At 34.6% G+C, this 21924-nt stretch overlaps 1 protein-coding gene across 1 annotated transcript in view; it reads left to right on the forward strand.

Moving 5' to 3' along the window:
* AP3S1 (adaptor related protein complex 3 subunit sigma 1) overlaps positions 1–21711 on the forward strand; it is a 58495-nt gene extending 36784 nt beyond the window's left edge. The window contains exons 4-6 of the mRNA XM_058538849.1: positions 2457–2528; positions 11325–11432; positions 21003–21711. Coding sequence (XP_058394832.1) covers positions 2457–2528; positions 11325–11432; positions 21003–21131 — 309 coding nt within the window. The 3' untranslated portion in view covers positions 21132–21711. The remainder of the gene's footprint in view (positions 1–2456; positions 2529–11324; positions 11433–21002) is intronic.
* Positions 21712–21924: the final 213 nt, after the last annotated feature.

The raw sequence follows: 21924 nt of genomic DNA on the forward strand, positions 1-21924 counted from the left end.
AACTTGTTGGTTACACAGATATGTTTACTTTGTGAAAATTTATCAGATTATACATTGTTATGATTTGTGTACTTTTCTGTATGTATGTTATACTTCAGTAAAAATGTACAGAAGGGGTATGGAACTTAAATGGCTTTATTTCCCATAACTTATTTATAAATTGGTATTCAGACCATTTCCAAGTTAAAGACACTGTTTCAGAAGTTAATATTTTCTTTCTCAATGGGAAAAGTTTTCTCTTTTTGGCTCCCATTCTTACTTTCCCCAAGAAGTAAATATTTGTTAAGTGCTTACTCTGTGTTCTGGCAGCATTATCCCATTCAATCTTCATATCAAGAGTCTGTTATAGCAAGTGTGAAAATGACTTTGAATTAGTTAGAAATAGAATGAATAAAGTCATTTCAGGGACTTGTCACCTCAGGCCATGTCACCAAGGCCTTGAGGAGAAATAGATAAAGTTGGGAGTTTGGGTGGATAATCAACGATATTTATTTTCTACCTACCACAAAATTGAAATAAACTAGAAACTCACTTGAAGCTGACCTGTGTATGCCCCATACTTGGTCATCTTAATAACTTGACTTTTTCTCATAAATGAAATTATGAGTAAAACTGTATATTCTTGGTTACTACAGACTTCTATTTCTCCTAGTGACTTTGGTATAAGTCAGGTGTCAACAAACTATAGCCTGCAGGTCAAATCCAGCCTGCCACCTGTTTTTGTAAATAAAGTTTTATTGGAACAGAACCATGGTCATTTGTTTATGTATTGTCTATGGCTGTTTTTATGCTATACTGTATGGCCCACAAAGCCTAAAATATTTACTCTCTGGCCCTTTACAGAGAAAGTTTGCCAACTCCTGGTCTCAGACAATGTTGATTAAAGTCATATAGTTACATATCTACATTGTTTCGCCTGTCTTATCCATCTACATTAATGCCAGGAAGGAACCTTGGATTGTGGATCTGTGTAAAATGGCCTGAGGTTGGAGCAGTTACAGCAGGAAGCCTGCTATTTAGATTTTACTTTATTCCAAGGGATCACCTATGAATAGGGTGACCATATATTTCAGTTTGCTTAGAACAATCCTGGTTTACATCTGTTGTTTCAGGCCGTTATTATGATAACATTACGTACTATTATTATTATAATAATAATATTAATAGCTAGCTGCTCCCTTTTACTCTTAATACCACCTAGTTCGGATGATAAATTGTATGATCATTCTGTCTATGAAAGTTACCATTGAGAAGGATAGTGAGAATAGAAATAGAAATAGGAATAGAATAGAATAGTCAGTGACAGCTCTGCAAAGTGGAATTTAAGAGATTGATTTTTGAAGGTTTGTGCCAGAGGTCCCCAAGACCATCTCAGTGATTTGCTAAGATTCACAGGACTCAGAAGTTGCTATGCTCGTGGTTAGGGTTTGCTACAGTGAAAGGATACAGAGTAAAATCATCACAGGCACATGAGGGGAAGTCTGGAGGAAACCAGGTGCAAGCTTCCAAGTGTCCCTTCCCGCTGGATTCACAGAGATATGCTTAATTCCCTCAGAAGTGATATATGATGACATGCGCAAAGTGTTCCCAACCAGGGAAGCTCACTCTAGCCTGGGCGTCCCAGATTTTTATTGGGGGTCAGTCACATACGCATGTAGCACCTATATGACTGACCTTGTTTACTTAAGCTCCAGAACTTCAGAGAAAAAGAGATGTTCGCCATAAATCACATTGTTAGCATGAACTCTCTGCTCAGACTGGTACAGTGTGGCCCAAGGACTCAGGCATGCAAAAACGTTCTTATCAGACAGAACTCTCCAGGGACTCAGAGCTCAGTTCCAAGGAGCCAGCCAAGGGCTAGTCTGGAAACAGGCCATTTTGGGGAATGTGTAGGGTTTGAGCAACCCAGGCCTGCTGAGTTAAGCCTTTCCCACAGAAGGTCATACAAGGTATTGGAGCCAGAATTTGAACCGAGGTAAATCTGATTCCAAAGTTTGTGCTCTTTCCATAAGTAATTTTTAGTGATCTTTTATGCTGATTTGCCAATTAAAAATTAATGGCTACATTAGGTGTGGTAGGGACTTGAACTATGCCCATCTATCTTGATAAATACTTTGTAATAAGCTTTCTTTTTCCCTCGCATGAAGATAGGGAGCCCGATTTGAGTATTTTTCAGTGCTTTTGTAAGTAATGGTGCCAAGAATTTCTAGTTCTTAGTTATTTTCAGCAAAGTTTATTTTGTTTTGTATATTAATGTATTGAAAAGTAGTTTACATGAAGAATAGTCTATAATTATTTCTTTTGCACTTAATACAATTTTTAATTTAAAAAAGAGAAATGTGATAATAGAAAAGTTTTGGTTCACAATTAAGAATTGTCTGCCTTGTACATAATACATTTGAGTACACTTATACAGTTCTCAAAAGCTTTTAACCTGTTTTTTTCTTTTTCTTTAGGTATTTGTGGAAACATTAGACAAGTGTTTTGAAAATGTCTGTGAACTGGATTTAATTTTCCATGTAGACAAGGTACTATTTCTATGTTGTCAAATCTTCTAAGCTTTTTATCTAAGAAAAATATTCATTTGTATTTGTCAAAGTAAAAATGGATTTAGTGAATAGTACTATTTTTATACCTTTATTTATTTATTATTCAGTTCATAAGTTATTTTTACTAAGAGCCAGGCACTGTGTTTAGTGAAGAAGATTCGGATCCTGCCCTAGAGGAATCACGTCTAGAGAGGGTAACAGTGGGTCAGAGTGTTAATGAGAACACAGCTGAACCACCTACCTCTGCCTAGGAGGGTGTGAATGGAGGAAATTACATTTAAACTGGATTTTTAAGGATTAGTAGATATTTCACAGACAGAAAAGGGGAGGATGGCTCTCTAAGCAGAGAGATAAAATACAGGCTTTTTGTTGGGGGATGTTGATACTGATCAAAAGGCTTAATTTTAAAGTGTCTTTAGTGGCATGGATTTTGGACTTCATTCTGAAGCAATTTAATATTTTTAAACAAGTTTTTATTGGCATTATTCTTGCCTTATACATTTTTTGGGCAAGATCATTTTTTTCTACATTATGGAGGTTGAATTGGTAGGTGGGAGATTAAAGACAGGAAAATCAATTAGGTGTCTGTTGCAGTAGTCCAGGAAGAAGTGAACTGAGGCAGAACAGTAGGGATGAAAGAAAGAATTGACGGGGCTTGATGACCTATTGAAAGCTGGAGGTGAGAGAAAGGACGAATGACTGAGTTTTCTAGCTAGTGTTACTGGGTATTGTTGATATGGAATTGAGGAGGAAGAGATTCCACTTTTACTCTATACAGATTTTTTTATGTATTAAGTTTATATAATGCAGCAGATTGTTTTGAATGATTAAGCCATTGAATAAAATAGTCTGAAAATAATCTGTTGAAAATTTTAGCAAAAAAAGTGATTTTTACTATTTATTTATTTATTTATTTTGGTGAGGAAGATTGGCCCTGAGCCAATATCTGTTGCTAATCTTCCTCTTTTTTTTTGGCTTGAGGAAGATTGTCACTGAGCTAACATCTGTGCCCATCTTCCTCTATTTTGCATGTGGGACACCACGACAGCATGGCTTGATGAGCAGTATGTAGGTCTGTGCCTGGGATCCGAACCCATGAACCCTGGGCTGCCAAAGTGGAGCATGTGAACTTAACCACTGTGCCACCGGGCTGGCCTAAAAGTGATTTTTAAAAATCAGCTTTATCGAGGAATAATTTACACACATGAAAATTCAGCGGAGTTTTGGCAAATGTATGTAGTTATGTAACCACTACCACAATCAAGATATAGCATAAGGAATGCATTTTATTATTTGTGAACATCAAAAGAATACATTTATCATTAGCCGATCTCCTAGATCATATTTCTTCTTTGCTAAGTGATTGGATTTCATGTATTAACTCATTTTGGACAGAGAACTTAAACTTGCTTTTTTTTTTTTTTTTTGTGAGGAGATCAGCCCTGTGCTAACATCTGCCAATCCTCCTCTTTTTTTGCTGAGGAAGACTGGCCCTGGGCTAACATCCGTGCCCATCTTCCTCCGCTTTATATGGGATGCCGCCACAGCATGGCTTGCCAAGCAGTGTGTCGGTGCGCGCCCAGGATCTGAACTAGCGAACCCCGGGCCGCCGCAGTGGAGTGCATGCACTTAACTGCTTGCGCCACCGGACGGGCCCCTTAAACTTGATATTTTTAAGAGTCTATTTTCAGTTTTCTACTGCTTTTCTCTAATTAATCTATCTTTTTCACACTCATAAAGACTCCTGTTATTTTTAGTCATTAGGGTTTACAATATTCGAAATTAGTTTTGGTACATGATTAAAATGCTTAGAAAAGCTCTTTTTAAAATGATTGCTCAAAGATCATTAGTTTGTATAATGCATCTAGCAATTTTTTAAGAAAATTGAGGATTCTATTTTAAAATATTTTGGTAAGAGTGAAGTTTTCACATTTATACTAGAGAATAAAAGTTTTCTTTAATAGAGAAATTAAGCTCTCCTCGTCTACAACTTCCACATATGACACACAGTGTTTTTAAAACTTTTATTGTACATTAATTTATATTCATTTTAGAAAAATAAGAAAATACAAATAAAAGGAAAATAAATAGAAGCCATCTCAGTTTCAGAGATTGCCTAGTGTTAAAAGATAAAATGAGGCATATTAAATTTACGAGTTTATTTGAGCAAAAATTGATTCAGGTAGGGTAGCACCAAACGGGAAGTGGTTAGGAGCACTCCACCGACAGGAGCTAGGGGAAAGACTTGTATAGAGAAGAGGCAGAAGCAAAGCAAGGAAATGATCTGATTGGCTACAGTGTAACCATTGCATTATTTGGGAAAGCCGAGTTGGCTGTTTGTGATTGGTTGTCCTTCGGTTTTACTTTCTTAACCTTGAGGCATTTACAGGCTTAGTTTGCTTACATAGGCTGTTAAGGTGTTAGAACCACCTCAGACTAATGGCCTCCTTGTTTAATTAACACTAGTGTTAACATTTTAGAGTATATGTATTTCTAGATCTTTTGTACAAATAATTACAGAAACAAATATGTCTTTAAAAAGATAAAAAATGAGATCATACAGTATATAATGTTCATTTCACACAACAGTGTGTCACTACTTTAGAACCTCCCTAAATTAGCTGTGTCTCTTTTTTCTGGGCTAAGCTCTTGTTTTAATTTTTTTCAATGCAATGAGAAAAGCTTCAGAATACCAGGAGTCAGAGACCAGAATAATAGACATTTCCTGTCCCTACATTCTCCATCTAAAACCATGCTAGTCTTGTTTTCAGCCTTTCTGTGAAAGTAGGATTATTTTCAACTTTCAAGCAGCCCTGGACCTTTCAACAGCCAGGGATCTCCTAACTGGCTCAATTCACTTTTTCTTAGGGCCAGATACGGAGACTTTTGCACACAACCCTCTGCTTGCTTTTGGACCACAACTGGGTCCAAAAGTTGTTTTAATCTACTGCAGATATTATTTTTTTTGATGCTCAAATTGCCCCATCTTTAGCCAATGGGAATCCCTTCAGGTTGTCTTCTGAGTCCTTTTGACATGACCTCCCCACAATGGACTTGAATAGCTGCTTTGAGTTCTGGTACAGATGTTCCAGACTCATTTTGTTCATTTGACCTCAGATAAGTTCAGTGAACTCATTTTGTTCATTTCCTGCTCTAGACGTTTATCAGCCATTCTAGAGCCTGATTCCTTTTAGTGGGAAATGGTATTTAGAGACCACAGTCTGGAGGTGCTCATAATTATGAGGCTGGTCATTGTTTCTAGCCTTTTCTATGGAGAGAGCATCTTACATATTTTCTGCCCCAGCCCTTGAGACAGCCATTTCTTCAAGGAACCCTTGTTCCTTTAGTGGACAATGATGTTTAGAAATGACAGTCATAGCACCATGTATGCTCATTGCTACAGAGGTGATATAATAGATGTTATGTATACGCACACACACACCCCTACCTATTTCTATATCTTTATAGATATTAAAAATCATCGAGTTCTTCTTAATACCTCAGAGTCTAGTACAACACTGCAGAATTTATTCTAGCCTTCTCCTTTTCCATATTTGCAATTTGCTACTCTGACAGTGAGAGTTTACTCTGATTATTCTCATTCCTATTATTCCCGTTACTCTTGATGCATTTACTTATTTGCTCAATCCTTCCTTTCTGTAACCAAATTCCTGGCTGGGCCATTCAAAAACTAAACCCCAGAAATGCCAGGCTCACCCTGCCCTGCCAGCACCAGTCAAAAGCTGGCCCTGGACATACCAGCCCCTACCCCATCTACTGAGCAAGTTGTTAGAAGTCAATGCTGATAAAAATTGCAGTGAATAAAGTATATATATTAAAAAACAACCCAAATGACATGGAAAAGAACTTAATTTCTAGAAGAGGAAAAAAATGTCAAAATTAAAAATTTCGGTGAATGAATTTAAATGTAGATCATACACATATCTGAGTAAATGGAAAGATAGAACACATTGTTCATAGTGCTGCATAAAAATACAAGAAAGATTGGAAATATGAAAGAGTTTACAGGGTGGGGAGGATAGAGTGAGAAAAGTCTAATGAACAATTATTCTTAGTTTCAGAAGAAGAGGAGAGAAAGAATGAGGCATATTCAATATCTGAGTATCTAATGGCTGGGAATTTTCCAGAATTAATGAAAGATACCAATCCACACATAAAAGAATCACAAGCAGAATAAATAAAAAGAAATCTACATCTAGACTAATGATAGTAAAATTGAAGAGCAGAGAAAGAGCTATTAAAATCATCCAGAAATAAAAGACACATTACCTTCACAAGAGCAATGGTTAGATTGGGAACTGATTTCTCAACAGCAACCACAGAAGTTAGAAGATAACTATGTTGAAAGAAAGTAACTCCCAAGCTGAAATTCTAAAATCAGCAAAAATATCTTGCAAGAGTGTGGGCAAAATAAAGATGTTGTCAGAGAAATTATGAGATAATTTGCCACCAACAAGCCTTTGCTGAAGGAAATTCTAAAGAGGGTACTTTACACAGAAGGAAGTCTGAGATAGAAGGAATGAATTGAAGAAAGAAGAAGAGCAAAGAAAGTAGTAAATTTGTGGTTAAGGATAAAAGTTTTTCTAGTTTTTCATAGTATTCTCTTATAATCCTTTGTATTTCTGTGGTATCCATTGTAATTTCTCCTCTTTCCTTTCTAATTTTATTTATTTGAGCCTTCTCTCTTTCTTTCTTAGTGAGTCTGGCTAAGGGTTTGTCAATTTTATTTATCTTCTCCAAGAACCAATGCTTCGTTTCATTGATCCTTTCTACTGTTTTTTTGTTTCAATTTCATTTATTTCTGCTCTAAATTTTTATTATTTCTCTCCTTCTGCTGACTTTGGGCTTTGTTTGTTCTTCTTTTTTTAGTTTCATTAGGCATAGTTTAAGGTTGTTTATTTGGGATTTTTCTTATTTGTTAAAGTGGGTTTGTATTGCTATGAGTTTCCCTCTCAGGACCGCTTTTGCTGCATCCCATATGAGTTGGTATGGTGTGTTTTCATTTTCATTTGTCTCCAGATAATTTTTTATTTCTCCTTTAATTTCATCGATGACCCATTGGTTGTTCAGTAGCATGTTGTTTAATCTCCACATCTTTATCAATTTCCCAGTAATTTTCTTGTGGTTGATTTCTAGTTTCATAGCATTATGGTCAGAAAAGATACTTGTTATGATTTCAGTCTTCTTAAATTTATAGAGGCTTGCCTTGTTTCCCAACATGGTCTATCCTTGAGAACGTTCCATGCGCACTTGAGAAGAATGTGTAGTCAGCTGTTTTTGGATGGAGCGCTCTGTATATGTCTATTAAGTCCATTTCCTATAGTTTTTCATTTAAGTCCACTATTTCCTTATTGACGTTCTGTCTGGATGATCTATCCATTGATGAGAGTGGGGTGTTGAGATCCCCTATTACTATTGTGTTGTTGTTAATATCTCCTTTTAGGTTTGTAAATAGTTGCTTTATGTACCTTGGTGCTCCTGTATTGAGTGCATATATATTTAAAAGTGATATGTCTTCTTGGTGGAGTGTCCCTTTTATCATTATATATTGCCCCTCTTTGTCACTCATTACCTGTTTTATGTGAAGTCTGCTTTGTCTGATGTAAGTATGGCAACACCTGCTTTCTTTTGTTTGCCGTTAGCTTGGAGTATTGTCTTCCATCCTTTCACTCTGAGCCTATGTTTGTCTTCAGAGCTGAGATGTGTTTCCTGGAGGCAGCATATTGTTGGGTCTTGCTTCTTAATCCATCACACCACTCTGTGTCTTGTGATTGGAGAATTCAATCCATTTACATTTAGAGTGATTATTGATATATGAGGGCTTAATGTGTATATTTTATCGCTTATTTTCAGGTTCTTTTGCATTTCCTTTGTTTCTCGTCCTGTGTGTTTTGGACTACCAATTCAGTTTGGTAGTGCCCTATGATGACTCTTTTAGTTTTCTGTTTATTTATCATATGTGGTTCTATTCTGATTATTTGTTTAGTGGTTACCTTGAGGTTTGTATAAAAAATCTCATGGATGTGATAGTCCATTATCTGATGACCTCTTATTTCCTTACACTAAGTCGATTTGATCCCTTTCCTCTTCTAAGTTGTTATTATCACAACTTATTCCATCTTGTGTTGTGGGTGTGTGTTTAAAGTGATGAAGTTATATTTATTTTTAGTGTTTTCCTTCCTTTAATCTTTGATTTTGGTATTTAAGTGTTTGCTAATCTATTCTGATAGAGAGCTACTATTTTTCTGATTTTGTCTACCTATTTTTCTCCTTGCTCAAAGCTTTGTATCCTCTTTCTCTTCTTTTTTTTTTCAGGCATGGGGGCCTTCTTGAGCATTTCTTGTGGTGGGGGTCTCATGGCTATGTATTCCCTTAGTTTTTGTTTATCTGGGAAAGTTATTATTTCTCTATCATATTTGAATGATATTTTCACTGGATAGAGTATTCTTGGCTGAAAGTTTTTGTCTTTCAGAATTTTGTATATATCATTCCAGTCTCTCCTAGCCTGTAAAGTTTCTGTTGAGAAATCTGAGAGCCTGATGGGAATTCGTTTGTACATTGTTTTTTGTTTTTGTCTAGCTGCCCTTAGTATTGTTTCTTTGTCATTCACTTTTGCCAGCTTTACTACTATATGCCTTGGAGAGGGCCTTTTCCTGTTGATATATTTAGGCAATCTATTGGCTTCTTTTACTGGAATTTCCAGCTTGTTCCCCAGATTTGGGAAGTTCTCAGCTATTATTTCCTTGAATAAGCTCTCTGTTCCTTTTTCCCTCTCTTCTCCCTCGGGAATTCCTAGAATCCTTATGTTACATTTCCTAATTTAGTAGGATATTTCTCTGAGAATTTCTTCATTTCTTTTTAGTCTTTGTTTTCTCTCCTCCTCCATCTGGGGCATATCTGCATTCCTATCCTCAATACTGCTAATTCTTTCCTCCATATTGTCAGCTCTATTCTTTAAAGATTCCAGATTTTTCTTTATCTCCTCCATTGTGTTTTTTTTTTTGTGAGGAAGATTAGCCCTGAGCTAACGTCTGTCACCAATCCTCCTCTTTTTGCTGAAGAAGAGTGGCCCTGGGCTAACATCCGTGCCCATCTTCCTCCACTTTATATGTGACGCTGTCACAGCATGGCTTGACAAGCAGTACATCGGTGCGCACCTGGGATCCCATCCCCGGGCTGCTGCAACAGAGCGTGTACACTTAACCGCTACGCCACTGGGCTGGCCCCTCCTTCATTGTGTTTTTCATCTCCAACAATACTGATTGATTTTTCTTTATGGTTTCAATCTCTTTTGTGAAGAAATTCCTGATCTCATTGAATTGTTTATAGGTGTTTTCTTGTAATTTGTTGAGCTTTTTTATGATAGCTATTTTGAATTCTCTGTCCTTTAGGTTATAAATTCCTGTGCCTACAGGGTTGATTTCTGGGTGCTTGTCATTCTGCTTCTGGTCTGGAGATTTAATGTAGTTTTGCATTGTGCCTGCTGAGTTTGATTTGTTTTTCCTCATCCTAAGAATATCTGGTTGCAGTTTCCACCTGGCGCCACTGGGTGGGAGTCAAGGGCTATGTATTCTGAGCCACAGCCATCCCCAAGCCGAGCATTCTGGCTGACTGGCTGAGCTGGAGTGCGGGGGGTGCGGGGGGGGGGGGGGGGGGGGGCTCTCTCTTTTGCCTGCCCCATCCTGGAGGGCTTCTCGCTCTTCCCTCGCTGTCTCCTCTCCTGGGGTGCTCAGATGTTGACGACACCCCCACAACAGTTCAGACTCCTCCATATGGGATTTTCCCACGGGTTGTGAGTGGGCTTGGAAAGCGACGGTTTTCCCGCAGAGGGCCGCCCCTCCCCCCTCTCTGAGAGCCGCACATACCGGGAGGCGCTGATCAGATGGGGAGGGGGAGGATTTCTTCTTACCTCTCCCCAATTCCTCTGGGGGCTCCACTCGCACATGTGCGGCTGTGTCGGTCTCTCAGACGTCCCCTTGTGTTGTTGACTGTCCTTTGTTGGCATGTGAATGTTGTTTTTGTTGTAACTTATCCGGGGAGAGTTTACGGGAAAGCTCACTCAGCCGTGATGCTCATGGCACTCTCCTGAATTGGTAATTTTTGATCCAATAAATACCTTATGAAAAAACACCTGAGTTATATTATTTATCCCCAATGGAAGAAGCAGTTTTTAGTCATTGTAAGATGTATTTGATGATAAAAAATCTGAGTATTACATATAGGGAGGGCTTTGGGATAAAAGCATTATTAAAGAACCTACAATAAAAAGAAAATTATGCTTTTTTTCAATCTAGAGCTTGCAGTAGTACCACATAGCTTCATTAAATACTTTGAACATAAAACAACTTAGTAATTATTGTCTAAGAATCTGGTATAAAAGGCCTTTATAGATCATCTTTTTATAGCATGAAACTTGATACAATAATAGTGGTAGCTGATGTTTATTGATTATTTACTTTGTTTTGGGCACTTCCATGGACGACCTCATTTAATCCTTTCAACAATCTGTGAAGGAGGTACTATTATTATCTCTGTCTTACAGCCCATTAAGCTAAAAATTAAGAGGTTATATAACTGCCTAAGTCTTCACAGTAGTGATGAAAGTAGATTATGTGCCCTCACTCCAAATAATTTTTATTTTACAGCTCATACTTACAAAATAGACACTGCAGTATTTGAAACAAAACCTACTGGAAACATAAAACATTTTTGTAGTGAGTTTTCTGTATGGATGTGTATTGTTTTTTCCTTTAGGTTCATAATATTCTTGCAGAAATGGTGATGGGGGGAATGGTATTGGAGACCAACATGAATGAGATTGTTACACAAATTGATGCACAAAATAAACTGGAGAAATCTGAGGTAAGAATGGAAAGTGCTTTAGTTAATGATGAAGGTAGTAAGCATGATCATAAATTATGCATGAGTTGTAGCTTTCACTGTTTGTCCTTCAGTATCACCCTTTAGGTACAGATGGTATGATTATTCAGTTTTAAAAAATGGAATATACATATTTTAGTATGTTAAATGTTCTGTGACTACTATCTACCAAATAGTTTTGCATACTTCTTTTAGCCACAGTCATAACTGCCTTGGGTAATAAACACAATTCCAAATTCTTGTTGCTTAAAAAAAGAAACTATTTATTTGAATAATGGAATCAATATTTGCTTTATAAAACCTTATTTAGTCATTATCAAGGAAATCTTAGAACTGATATTTTGAAGATATATAAATTTAGTGTTACAAAACTATTTCTGGAAAAGGAAAGGATGGGAAATGGAATTCTCATGAGGAAGTAATTTTATGTTATAATACGTGCTTAGCAAGCCTGAGTACACACTGAAAAAAGAAATTCAGTGCCTTAATCTTTTTCTAAATCCTTCCCAAAGGTCACTGACAAGTTAGCTAAGTTATATATTTTATACAATGATACATGTATTCATGGCCTTTACTGCATTCTGTAAGAGGAAGATTTGGTTAGTTATACGTGGCTAACTTGGTGCTGTTAGACTGGGTGAATGAGGACCAGCCAGCACTTTAGCACTGTATAAAACCCTACTTCAGAATTTTAGTGACTCTTCCCTCAAGTCCTAGGTTGCATATCAATAACAGGTGCTGTAGCTGAGCCACTCAAGTTCACATTATTTTGGTTGTTTCTTGTTGCTATAGCAAAAGTTTAGAAAGATGAATAGTCTCAATATCTCATTCCACACTATGTTTGAGGATCGTCTTATGTTTGGTATTTATAGTCATAACTCAGATTAGAAAAATAAATTTTATTTATACTTAGTACAAATTCAGGTGTTTGGTTGATTTAAACTAAATATTACTATAAAAGCAGCAAAGTATTAAAAATATGCTAGCATTAATTTACAGCAGGTGAGTTCTGAAGAATGTTTTTCTTGTTGGCACTTTAAAGGATTAGTTTAACACAACACTGTGCTCACTGGAATTGAATGAAACACAGGATGATAGATAAATCTGAAGTCTGAGAGTTAGAAACATCGAAGCTTTGTATGAAAATGTTTTCCAAAATAAATAAAAAAAAATTAAAAAGGGCCGGCCCCGTGGCTTAGCAGTTAAGCGCGCGCGCTCCGCTGCTGGCAGCCCAGGTTCGGATCCCGGGCGCGCACCGATGCACTGCTTCTCCAGCCATGCTGAGGCCGCGTCCCACATACAGCAACTATAAGGATGTGCAACTATGACATACAACTATCTACTGGGGCTTTGGGGGAAAAATAAATAAATAAATAATAATAAAAAAAAAAATGGAAAGAAAATGTTTTCCAATGTTCTATTTTAAATTAAAATAGTCCTGCACTTCTTATCTCAATTTACCATCCCTATTGGTTTCCCAAAGGAGAGGCTTATACTGGTGAAGAGCTTAAAATTATGACTCTTTCCAGTAACTGTATATATTTTGTATGTTCTATAGCCAATTTTTAGAATATTGATTTTTGAAAGGGAAAGACATACTAGATTAATAGAGAAAATTTTGTTGTAAAACAAGGAAAATGACTCAATCTTATTTAGTATAGTTGGTTTGCAATACATTGTTTAGTATAGTAAAAGATTTACTATAAACTCTAAGCTATAGTTTTTAAAGTCTTAAAATGATAACTTGAAATTTATGTAATCTGTTAAACCTTGCTTTACAAAACTGTATGGATATTGATTTTAAATGCCAAGAGACAGACAGTGACACAGTCCATTAATCAGTTTAATATGAATGAATATGTGGTAATTTGTGAATTCTGTGTAATCATCTGTCAAACTATATTGACCTCCTGTCTGGAATTTTCACATTTCCAGGTATTTAACTCCTTTCCGTTGGTGGTGTCCTTTTTATTTTCTTTTTCTCCTTAGTTTTCTATATATAATATTGACAAAAGTCATGAAGGACCTATAATAATTGCATAACGGATATTTGCCTTTTGATTGTCCAGTAAAACTTTGTTAATGAGGCAATTTTTATCTATAAAAAGCAGTAAAATACAGAATTTACATTTCTGATGGAAATAGTTATAATACTATAACTTAGAAAAAAATCCTTTCACAGAAACAGTGCTATTTAAAATGGTTTTGAATACCAGTGAATACTTCTATTTTTCATCCACTGGTCATCTTTTAACATGTATAATCAGTTGTTATCTGCTACCAAATTAGTTTTTCTTTTTCTCCTTTACAAGAAAGTATGTTTTAAATTTGGGGGTAAACCACAACATATTCTATATTTATCAAGTTTTCCCTCTCTATGTAATGTCTGCTAATATTTTAGTTATAAAATAGGATTTTGAGGGGCTGGCCTGGTGTTGTAGTGGTTAAGTGCAGGCGCTCCACTTTGGTGGCCCGGGGTTCACAGGTTTGGATCCCGGGTACGCACCAACGCCCCGCTTGTCAAGCCATGCCATGGCGGCGTCCCATATAAAGTAGAGGAAGATGGGCACAGATGTGAGCCCAGGGCCAATCTTCCTTGGCAAAAAGAGGAGGATCGGCATCGAGTGTTAGCTCAGGGCTGATCTTCCTCACAAAAATAAATAAATAAATAAATAAAAATAGGATTTTGAGTCAAAGTGAAACCATTTAGTCCTGATCATATTTTAAGAAATTGTGGTGAAAATAATGTTGACTTTCAAATTTTTCACTAATTTTCATTTATTTTAAGTATGTTTGGGAGGCTACCAGCTTTATTCCAGACATATTGAAATGTCTGAAGTTTCCATATGGGTTTCATTTCCATGTTACTTAAACTGGTTATATCTACCAAATATATGATTGCAGGATAATCCAAAAGTATTTGAGAGCAAACTACAAGCTTTTATTAATCTGACTTTTACTAAATTTTAGTTCAAATTTATTATGTGAGCAAAAACTTGCCAAGAAAGACCTGATTAAAATCCAGAATATCATGATTGATGACAAGACCTGGTAACCATATTTTTAAAATTAATTTAAAGTAATATTTAGAATAGCATTTATCTTTAAAAAATCAGCCTGGGTATAATTAAGATACAGCTTTTAGAATATAACATGTATCTATCTAGGTGCCTTTATTTTGTCACAAACGGAAAATATTATTTTGGCTTAAAGGTATTTCCAGTGACAGTCGAAAGTGAACCAGTTTAATTCCCCATACCTAGACAGGTAGAAGCAAAGATCACCCAGATCTTTAAAGAGAGGAGAAGCAAAGATATGCTCGGAATGTATTTTCATCTATCCTGCTTTGGTAGAAAAATGGTTTCTTATAACATTGGGATCTTGGGAGAGGAGGGTTTAAGCTGGGAGGTTGGTGGGGATTTGGGGAAGTGTAAGACGCACCCAGGAATCTGCCTAGGAACAAAAGGACTCCCTGGGGGTGGAGGTAGAGGGGTGGGGTTGGGGAGACTTTATGTATTTCATGTTATTTTTAAAATGAATAAATGGGTCTGAATTTAGTCACTACTTTTTTAAAGTCAGTCCTCTTTTTTCCGAACATCCTGATCTTTCTAGCTCTTTCCATTCTTCTCTCTTACAGACCTTTATCTTTCAATCTCCCAGACAGGACAGGTAGACAAGGTATTGCTGACTTTGAGAAAAATGTACTTTAACAAAGGGAAAGCAAAATGATGTCAAAGGCAATTAATTATTTAGGCCAGACTCAAAAATTCTTTGTGTTAATGAACCCATATAGTCCCTGTAGCCTATTTTCCATTCTAGTTTCTCCTTGTAGTTTCATCTTTTATTGGATTTAGTGTATTTTACTAGTATATCATTGATGTCATGTTTGTTCTGTTTTGTCTGCCTGCATTGTAAAAAGAAAGTTTAAATTTTTTGTTCTTTTTTTTAAACATTGTCATTTAACTGACAAATTACATTTGTAGAAATGACAATTTACTTTGTATATAAAAATTTAGAGTTTATTTTGAGCATCATATGGCAGAACCAATCTTGATTTAACTCTCACAGATTTTTTTTCCCCATCTTTCTAAGTTAGGATTCTAACAAAATTGCCTGCTGGGTTTTGGAAGCTGTCAATTTACAAACCAAAAGCTGAACTTTTAGAGTTTTGCATACAAAGTGGAAAGCAGTGAAGGCTTAGAATAGTGACTGTTACTTGGTACTTTTTCCCCCCATAATGGTTTTCAGTTTCAAAGTCTTAACAGAATTGCTTTTGCAGCTGTGACTAACAGGTGCATATTAAAAGTGGCCAACAAAACTAAGATCAGAAATCTTCTAAAATTGAATTAAATGCTCTAAAAGATGGAGTTAAATATATTAACCAAAATAAAATGGATTTCCACTGTAGCAACCTTCTGACATCCAAACACGTCATTAGACTCAATAAAATATTGTAAACCTTGAACATTTTTGCAAAGCATATTTTGGCAAATATTGGAGGTGTTTTTAATAGACTCCTAGCTTTACAAAATTAAATTTTCTCTGGTATTTCCTGTGCATTTTTTCACACCATAAGTTAGCTATGTGAAGTACTTTTTAAAAATTTCCATGTAGATGGTGATGAATGACTTTTTCGTACAAAGCCATTTTATGAAAAATGAAAATGTTTATAGGCCTCCATTTAAAAACTTCAAAATGAAAATGCTTTATTGAGTCCCATGGAGGAAAAAAATCTATAAACTTAACAAGTTTGACTACCTACCTTACTAATTAGAAAAATGCCACTGAGAATTTGGCATTGCTTTTTAGCCACTAAATTATTACTTTCTTGATGTGTCTGAGAAGCAGCAACATACAGGTGGCTTTATAATTTCTTATCTTGGATCATGGGCTAGATGATGAACGTTGTGGGTACCACTTTTGCTCCCTGGATCCTCATTATTTTGTCGCTGGAATAGAAGGTACGCATTCAGTCCATTGATCCAAATCACTGCCAATTTCTATGTTCCAGTCTTTAACTAATCGTAAATTGCTATTTTCTAGCAAAGAACCATCAACCACTTGGGTCTCTTAACTTCCATCACTAGAACTAGTAGTTAGCTTTTTTTTTTTTAATTAATTATCTGTTTTCAAAGGGTAGAGAATAAGAAACGTGGCCCTAAGATACAGATGAATTGGTTCTGCCCTCTCCCTTGACATGCAGTTATTCTTCTACAAAATTATGGTAAGGATCCCTGAGGTCACGAGTAATGGTCAAAACTAGTTAATTAAATCCATGAGTAACATTGATCTGCTATATTTATAACACACAGGCAAATCCTGTGGTAGAAATTAAAACTATAACTGAAGATTATATAAAATGACTAGTAATTTGGAAGGTTTAAAAATTTTTAAATATTCTAATTTTGATAAAATTTTTAATAAAGTACCAAAGTTCTTGCTCAATAGAGGATTGTCATCAGCATTTCTAACCTGTCTGTTTATAATTGCAGTATTAAAGCACTGCCTTTAAAGCAAAGAAGAAGTCTATTATAAGTTCCTGGATTAAAAGTTATTCTATTTTACATTCAGAAATTAAAATATTGACATTTTGCATTTTGCTCAAAACATGCTCTCCAAATCTGCCATTATTTTGTTAATGATTTTGAGTCTGAAACCATTTAATACTGTGTTTATTAATGTTGATGTTCTTTCACTTTGCTGTTAGGTCAAAATTATGAATGTGCATATAGCAACTTCCAGCAGGAAGGGTGGGTAAAGGTTTTAGTATGTACAATTTATCCCAACTACCATCTTATTATGCTATATTTCAAGCTTGAAAAAATATTTTAAGATGGTAGGATGGTATTTTATATCTTAGATGAAATAAATATCCAGATTCTTTCCCTTTCCCTTCGAGAAAGTTAATTGCTTATTGCATGAGGAAAAGGGAGCTTTCAGATTCTTTCAATTGTATTTTAGTAATGCTGCTTTTTCAGTTTTGCTTGCACATATTTTGTTTATTTTTGGGTCTGGCAATTTAAAAACAAAATCAAAAACAAATCATATCCATCCATTACTATCTTTGTGATTCAAGTGCTTGAAATTTCCGAGAGTATGTCTGTATAAGTCTTCTATCTGTTTGGCCTCATTTTGGTATACTTGCAGACTTCATTTTGTTTTCTTTCTCTTAATTCTGTTAATTTATTTAATCTCATGGGAGAGAAAACATGACCATTCTTTTATATACTGTACTTCATTCTTCCATCCAATTCATACTCTTAACTGCTTTGGATTCATATATTTGTTTTTGTTAGTGGAGTTGCTGCAGTCTACCTGCAATGGTGGTGCTCAAGTATAACAACCGATGGAAACAAGTTATTTCTCCAGTAGGGTTTCATTCTTTTTATTTCTGCTGTGTGTCAACTGTGTAATCTTAAATCTTTAAGAACTATATTGTACTGTCAGAAGTATCTTATTTTTGCATTTTAAGTTATACATTCCACTAACAAGTCAGGTAAACTTAATTTCTGTAAATTTTAGTGTTCAAAAAATTGTGTTAGTAAAGTTATCCTGCTGCTTTGAGTATATTTTACTGAAAAAAAACTTAACTAAGATGAAAATTACTTTACACTTCTGTGTTGGCAAACTGATTTCCTAATGGCGTATTACCTCTTTTACATTTTATTCTTTAATAAAAAATGTTTCAGACTTCACTTTCACAGAAGTCTGAAAATGAAATTTGTTTTATAGCAGTTCTAGTGTTGATTACCTGAGTAACATGAATCGTCTTTTTTTAAGCCGGAAGTTTTTATATATAAACATTGATAGCTCATTTAAGCATCTACTTACTGATCAACTGTCCTTCTCATATTTTTTTTGTATTTTATATTCTGCAGAATCTGATTTCTTAAAATATTTAATTAAAACTTAATTGAAGTACACATTACAATTTTTTCATTTCCTACCATTTGAATTCATGACATACTACACAAAAGTATTGAACATGCTTGAGAAATAATTTGATTCTCTTAATTCATTTGCGTGTTCTGAATAGTTACCATCCTTTGCATGTCTATGGCTTGCTGCTTATGTTTAGAAGAATTGTAGTTTGTTGTACTCAGAAATTTCTTTTGGTTTTACATAATAAGAACTTGGCACATATATGCTATTTAAATCAATTGGTATATTGACTTTATGTATTCTCATTAGCAGCCAACAGTTAAACCCTCTTTGGTCACAGAGAAACAACTTAATCTAATGAAATTTAACAGGACACATTTTTATTCTCATTTTCTTTGCTTAAGTTCAGTTTAGCTATTCATGGTACAGGGTATTATGAAAAAGAAGGCTTCTTGACAGTGACATTTAATTTAATACTGAAAAAATTATTTTTACTATTTATAAATGTAAACCATGGCATCCAGTAAAACACACACACACATACATACATACACACACACATATCTGCCTTCTCTCTCTTTCTCAATAATAAAATCCTCTAATAATTCATGTCTTTAAAAATATTTTTATTCAAATATCTTTTTAATACTTTTCTATAGTCTACTCATCATTTGTACCCTGTATAGAAATTCCAAAGTAAAAATAGTGACAAATTGGTTTTTTAATTAGAAAAATTATGAAATACTTCTACCTAGAAAAATGTTACTAGTTCTAGGATGTCTGTAATTTTGTAAAATAATTTTTGTTCCCTTGGCAGACAACATACTTCCTGGTAAAAGGAAGAGGGCCTAGATGGTAGGTAAAAGGAATATGGTAAAGCTGTCTGAACTGGATTCTTCTTTGGTCTTAAACCATTCTAAATTTTGGTAGCTAGACAATGAACTTGAAATAATCAAGTTAAAAACCCTTTTGAATATGATTCATGCCACCTTAAAAAATATTCATTTGTATCTCCAACATCTTTTCGGGCAGTGGGAGGGAAGTGGGGTACAACAAAAACTGCATTGCTTCAGGTAGGTATAAATGTAGAGGTCAATCAAATTTTTAGTTATATAACAAAAACAACTAATCTCCATTTAATTACAAAAATTGAATTCTCCAGCCCTATTCATTCTTTAATTGGGTATGGAGTTTTTCATCTATATCACCCTTATCATTGCCTGTGTGAACCATATCTATTATTAATACTATTTTACTGATTTTTCTATTATTTCCAATTCTGACTTGATAATCCATGGCTTTTATTTCATTGCTTAACAATGTTTGTATCCTTTATTCAGCAAATAGTTTACACTGGCCTATTTTGTATCAGTCAAGATTTTTCTCAGGTAACAGCTTTATTATTACTATTTTTTTGATTAACAAAAGAGGTAGGATTACATAAAAGAAAAAAACCCTAAAATTACAAAAAGAAACTTTAAAACTCATGTTTCTAATTACACAGACACTGTCTCTTATATATGTAATCTAAGGAAAGTGGAAGATTTGTTTTTGTTACTTAATTGTCTGCTTTTGTGCAAGATGACGTATGCCACTGAATTCAGATGTTTTTGTTGGCTTTACTTTATTATACAGCCTGAATAAAATTGATGAAATCTAATTGGTATATAAATTAAACCTTAAAAATACACAGACTGTTGCTGTAGCTATTTGAGAAAAATGATATATATTCATTTTTATTTTGTTTTTTAAGCATATTTTCTTTCAAAATTATAAATTTTCCTACTAAGATGAACGACAAATATTATACACTAATTGTACTGGAAATTTTAAAATTTATTTATATATATATATTACCTTTTGCGTTTATGCTATTCTTTCTCTAAGTTTGTATTTTGTAAGATATGTTGTTGAATCTACTTTATATGACAAAATATTTTTAATCATTATATTTTTACTAATGTATTGAAGGGTTGGAATGATCCTCTTCTTGCAGTGTCATTTTTAGGTAGAACTGTTCTCTTTGGATTGAGGCTTCACCATAAAAACCTGATTTTTTTTTTAATGTTCTAGAACTTTCCTAGAAAAGTTTAGAGGAGCCTCCACAATTTTAAAAAATAAATTTTAAAAGATTTTATTGCTTTGAAATGTTTTAAGGGCTGAGCCCTAAGTCAAGAGACTAAGCAAGCATGATCTATTAGTTTTAGTTTTTTTATTTCACAGCATATATTGATAATAAATGCCATTTTAAAAGCAAAAAAAACACCAAAATCTATCATGATTGTTGCAAGAGATGTTTGACAAGGAAACTAACGTAAAATATGCTTCATGGTTATATCATAAGTCAGTTAAATCAAGATATAGGTGAAGATCTAGCTTTTGTAATTTGAATATTGTGTGAGATATCTAAGTAGTACAAGTTAATTTGTATTTCAATCTTTACCTTGTTATCATTGCATGTATTCACTGTATTTTTTAATGTGTCAACTGTTTTCTCTTTATAGATTAGTATTTCAAAGTAACCATCCCATACCAATTCAAACTGCCATCTGGTCTCTAAGCTTATTATATGAAAAAATCTTTTGTCATTGTCCTCCATTTTTAGTGTTTTTTGATGAGCTACACCTGAGTTGTACATTTTCTTTTTCTTTTATTTGCTTCTGTATACAGGCTGGCTTAGCGGGAGCTCCAGCCCGTGCTGTATCAGCTGTAAAGAATATGAATCTTCCTGAGATCCCAAGAAATATTAACATTGGTGACATCAGTATAAAAGTGCCAAACCTGCCCTCTTTTAAATAAAAAATTTAAAAGGCCACTCCCAGGTAAAATCCAGGGGGAAAAGTCATCTAAGTTTACCATGCAGTTGTTTACCAAAAATAGAGGAGGAGAGTCTTAACTTTTGCTCTTGGATTTAAGTCAAGGTACTGTATAGAAGTGTAAAATCAGTATGGAAGTTCAACGTTGTTTTCTTGCTCAGTGATTTTGAAGAAATTGAGTAGTTCTAGTGTGATTTTTTTTCTTTCTTTTCTAAACTGCATTCCTATGCCCACCTAAGGCATGCCTCTGTGTATTGGCTACTACAGTGTTTTGAAAAGTGTTTGAGACATTTCTTTAAATTATGTACAACCCAAAACGTTGGTGTTTTGTATGGATCACAGGTGCAGCATTCCTTAATTATTTCTATGTCACAATTGTTATTTAAAGAACCAAGTATGTATTGCATGAAAACATTATGACCTTTTTCTCTTAGTTTAAATAAACTCCAAGGTAACTGGACTTCTAAAGTACCTTTCTGTTTGCCTGATATCTACTTTAGCAATAATTTTTTTTACGGCCCTCTGACTCAACAAAAAATAAAAGTATATTTTATCACTGTTAATCAGCTGTTAATGTTGATTTATTTAATTTGTACTTTTGTTTTTGATAGTCAGAAACTCACTAAATTGTTCTAAAACTCAATTATTTCACAAATCAAGAGTAGTGTATCTCATAGCATGTTGTGTAGGATGAGATCTGGAGTGGGAGATAACAAATCCTTTTCGAAAATCTATATTAAGAAATTGCAAAATTTACTTTATACACATAGGTTTAA

The sequence above is a fragment of the Diceros bicornis genome, chromosome 1, assembly GCF_020826845.1.
Source record: "Diceros bicornis minor isolate mBicDic1 chromosome 1, mDicBic1.mat.cur, whole genome shotgun sequence".
NCBI classification, from domain to species: Eukaryota; Metazoa; Chordata; class Mammalia; order Perissodactyla; family Rhinocerotidae; genus Diceros; species Diceros bicornis.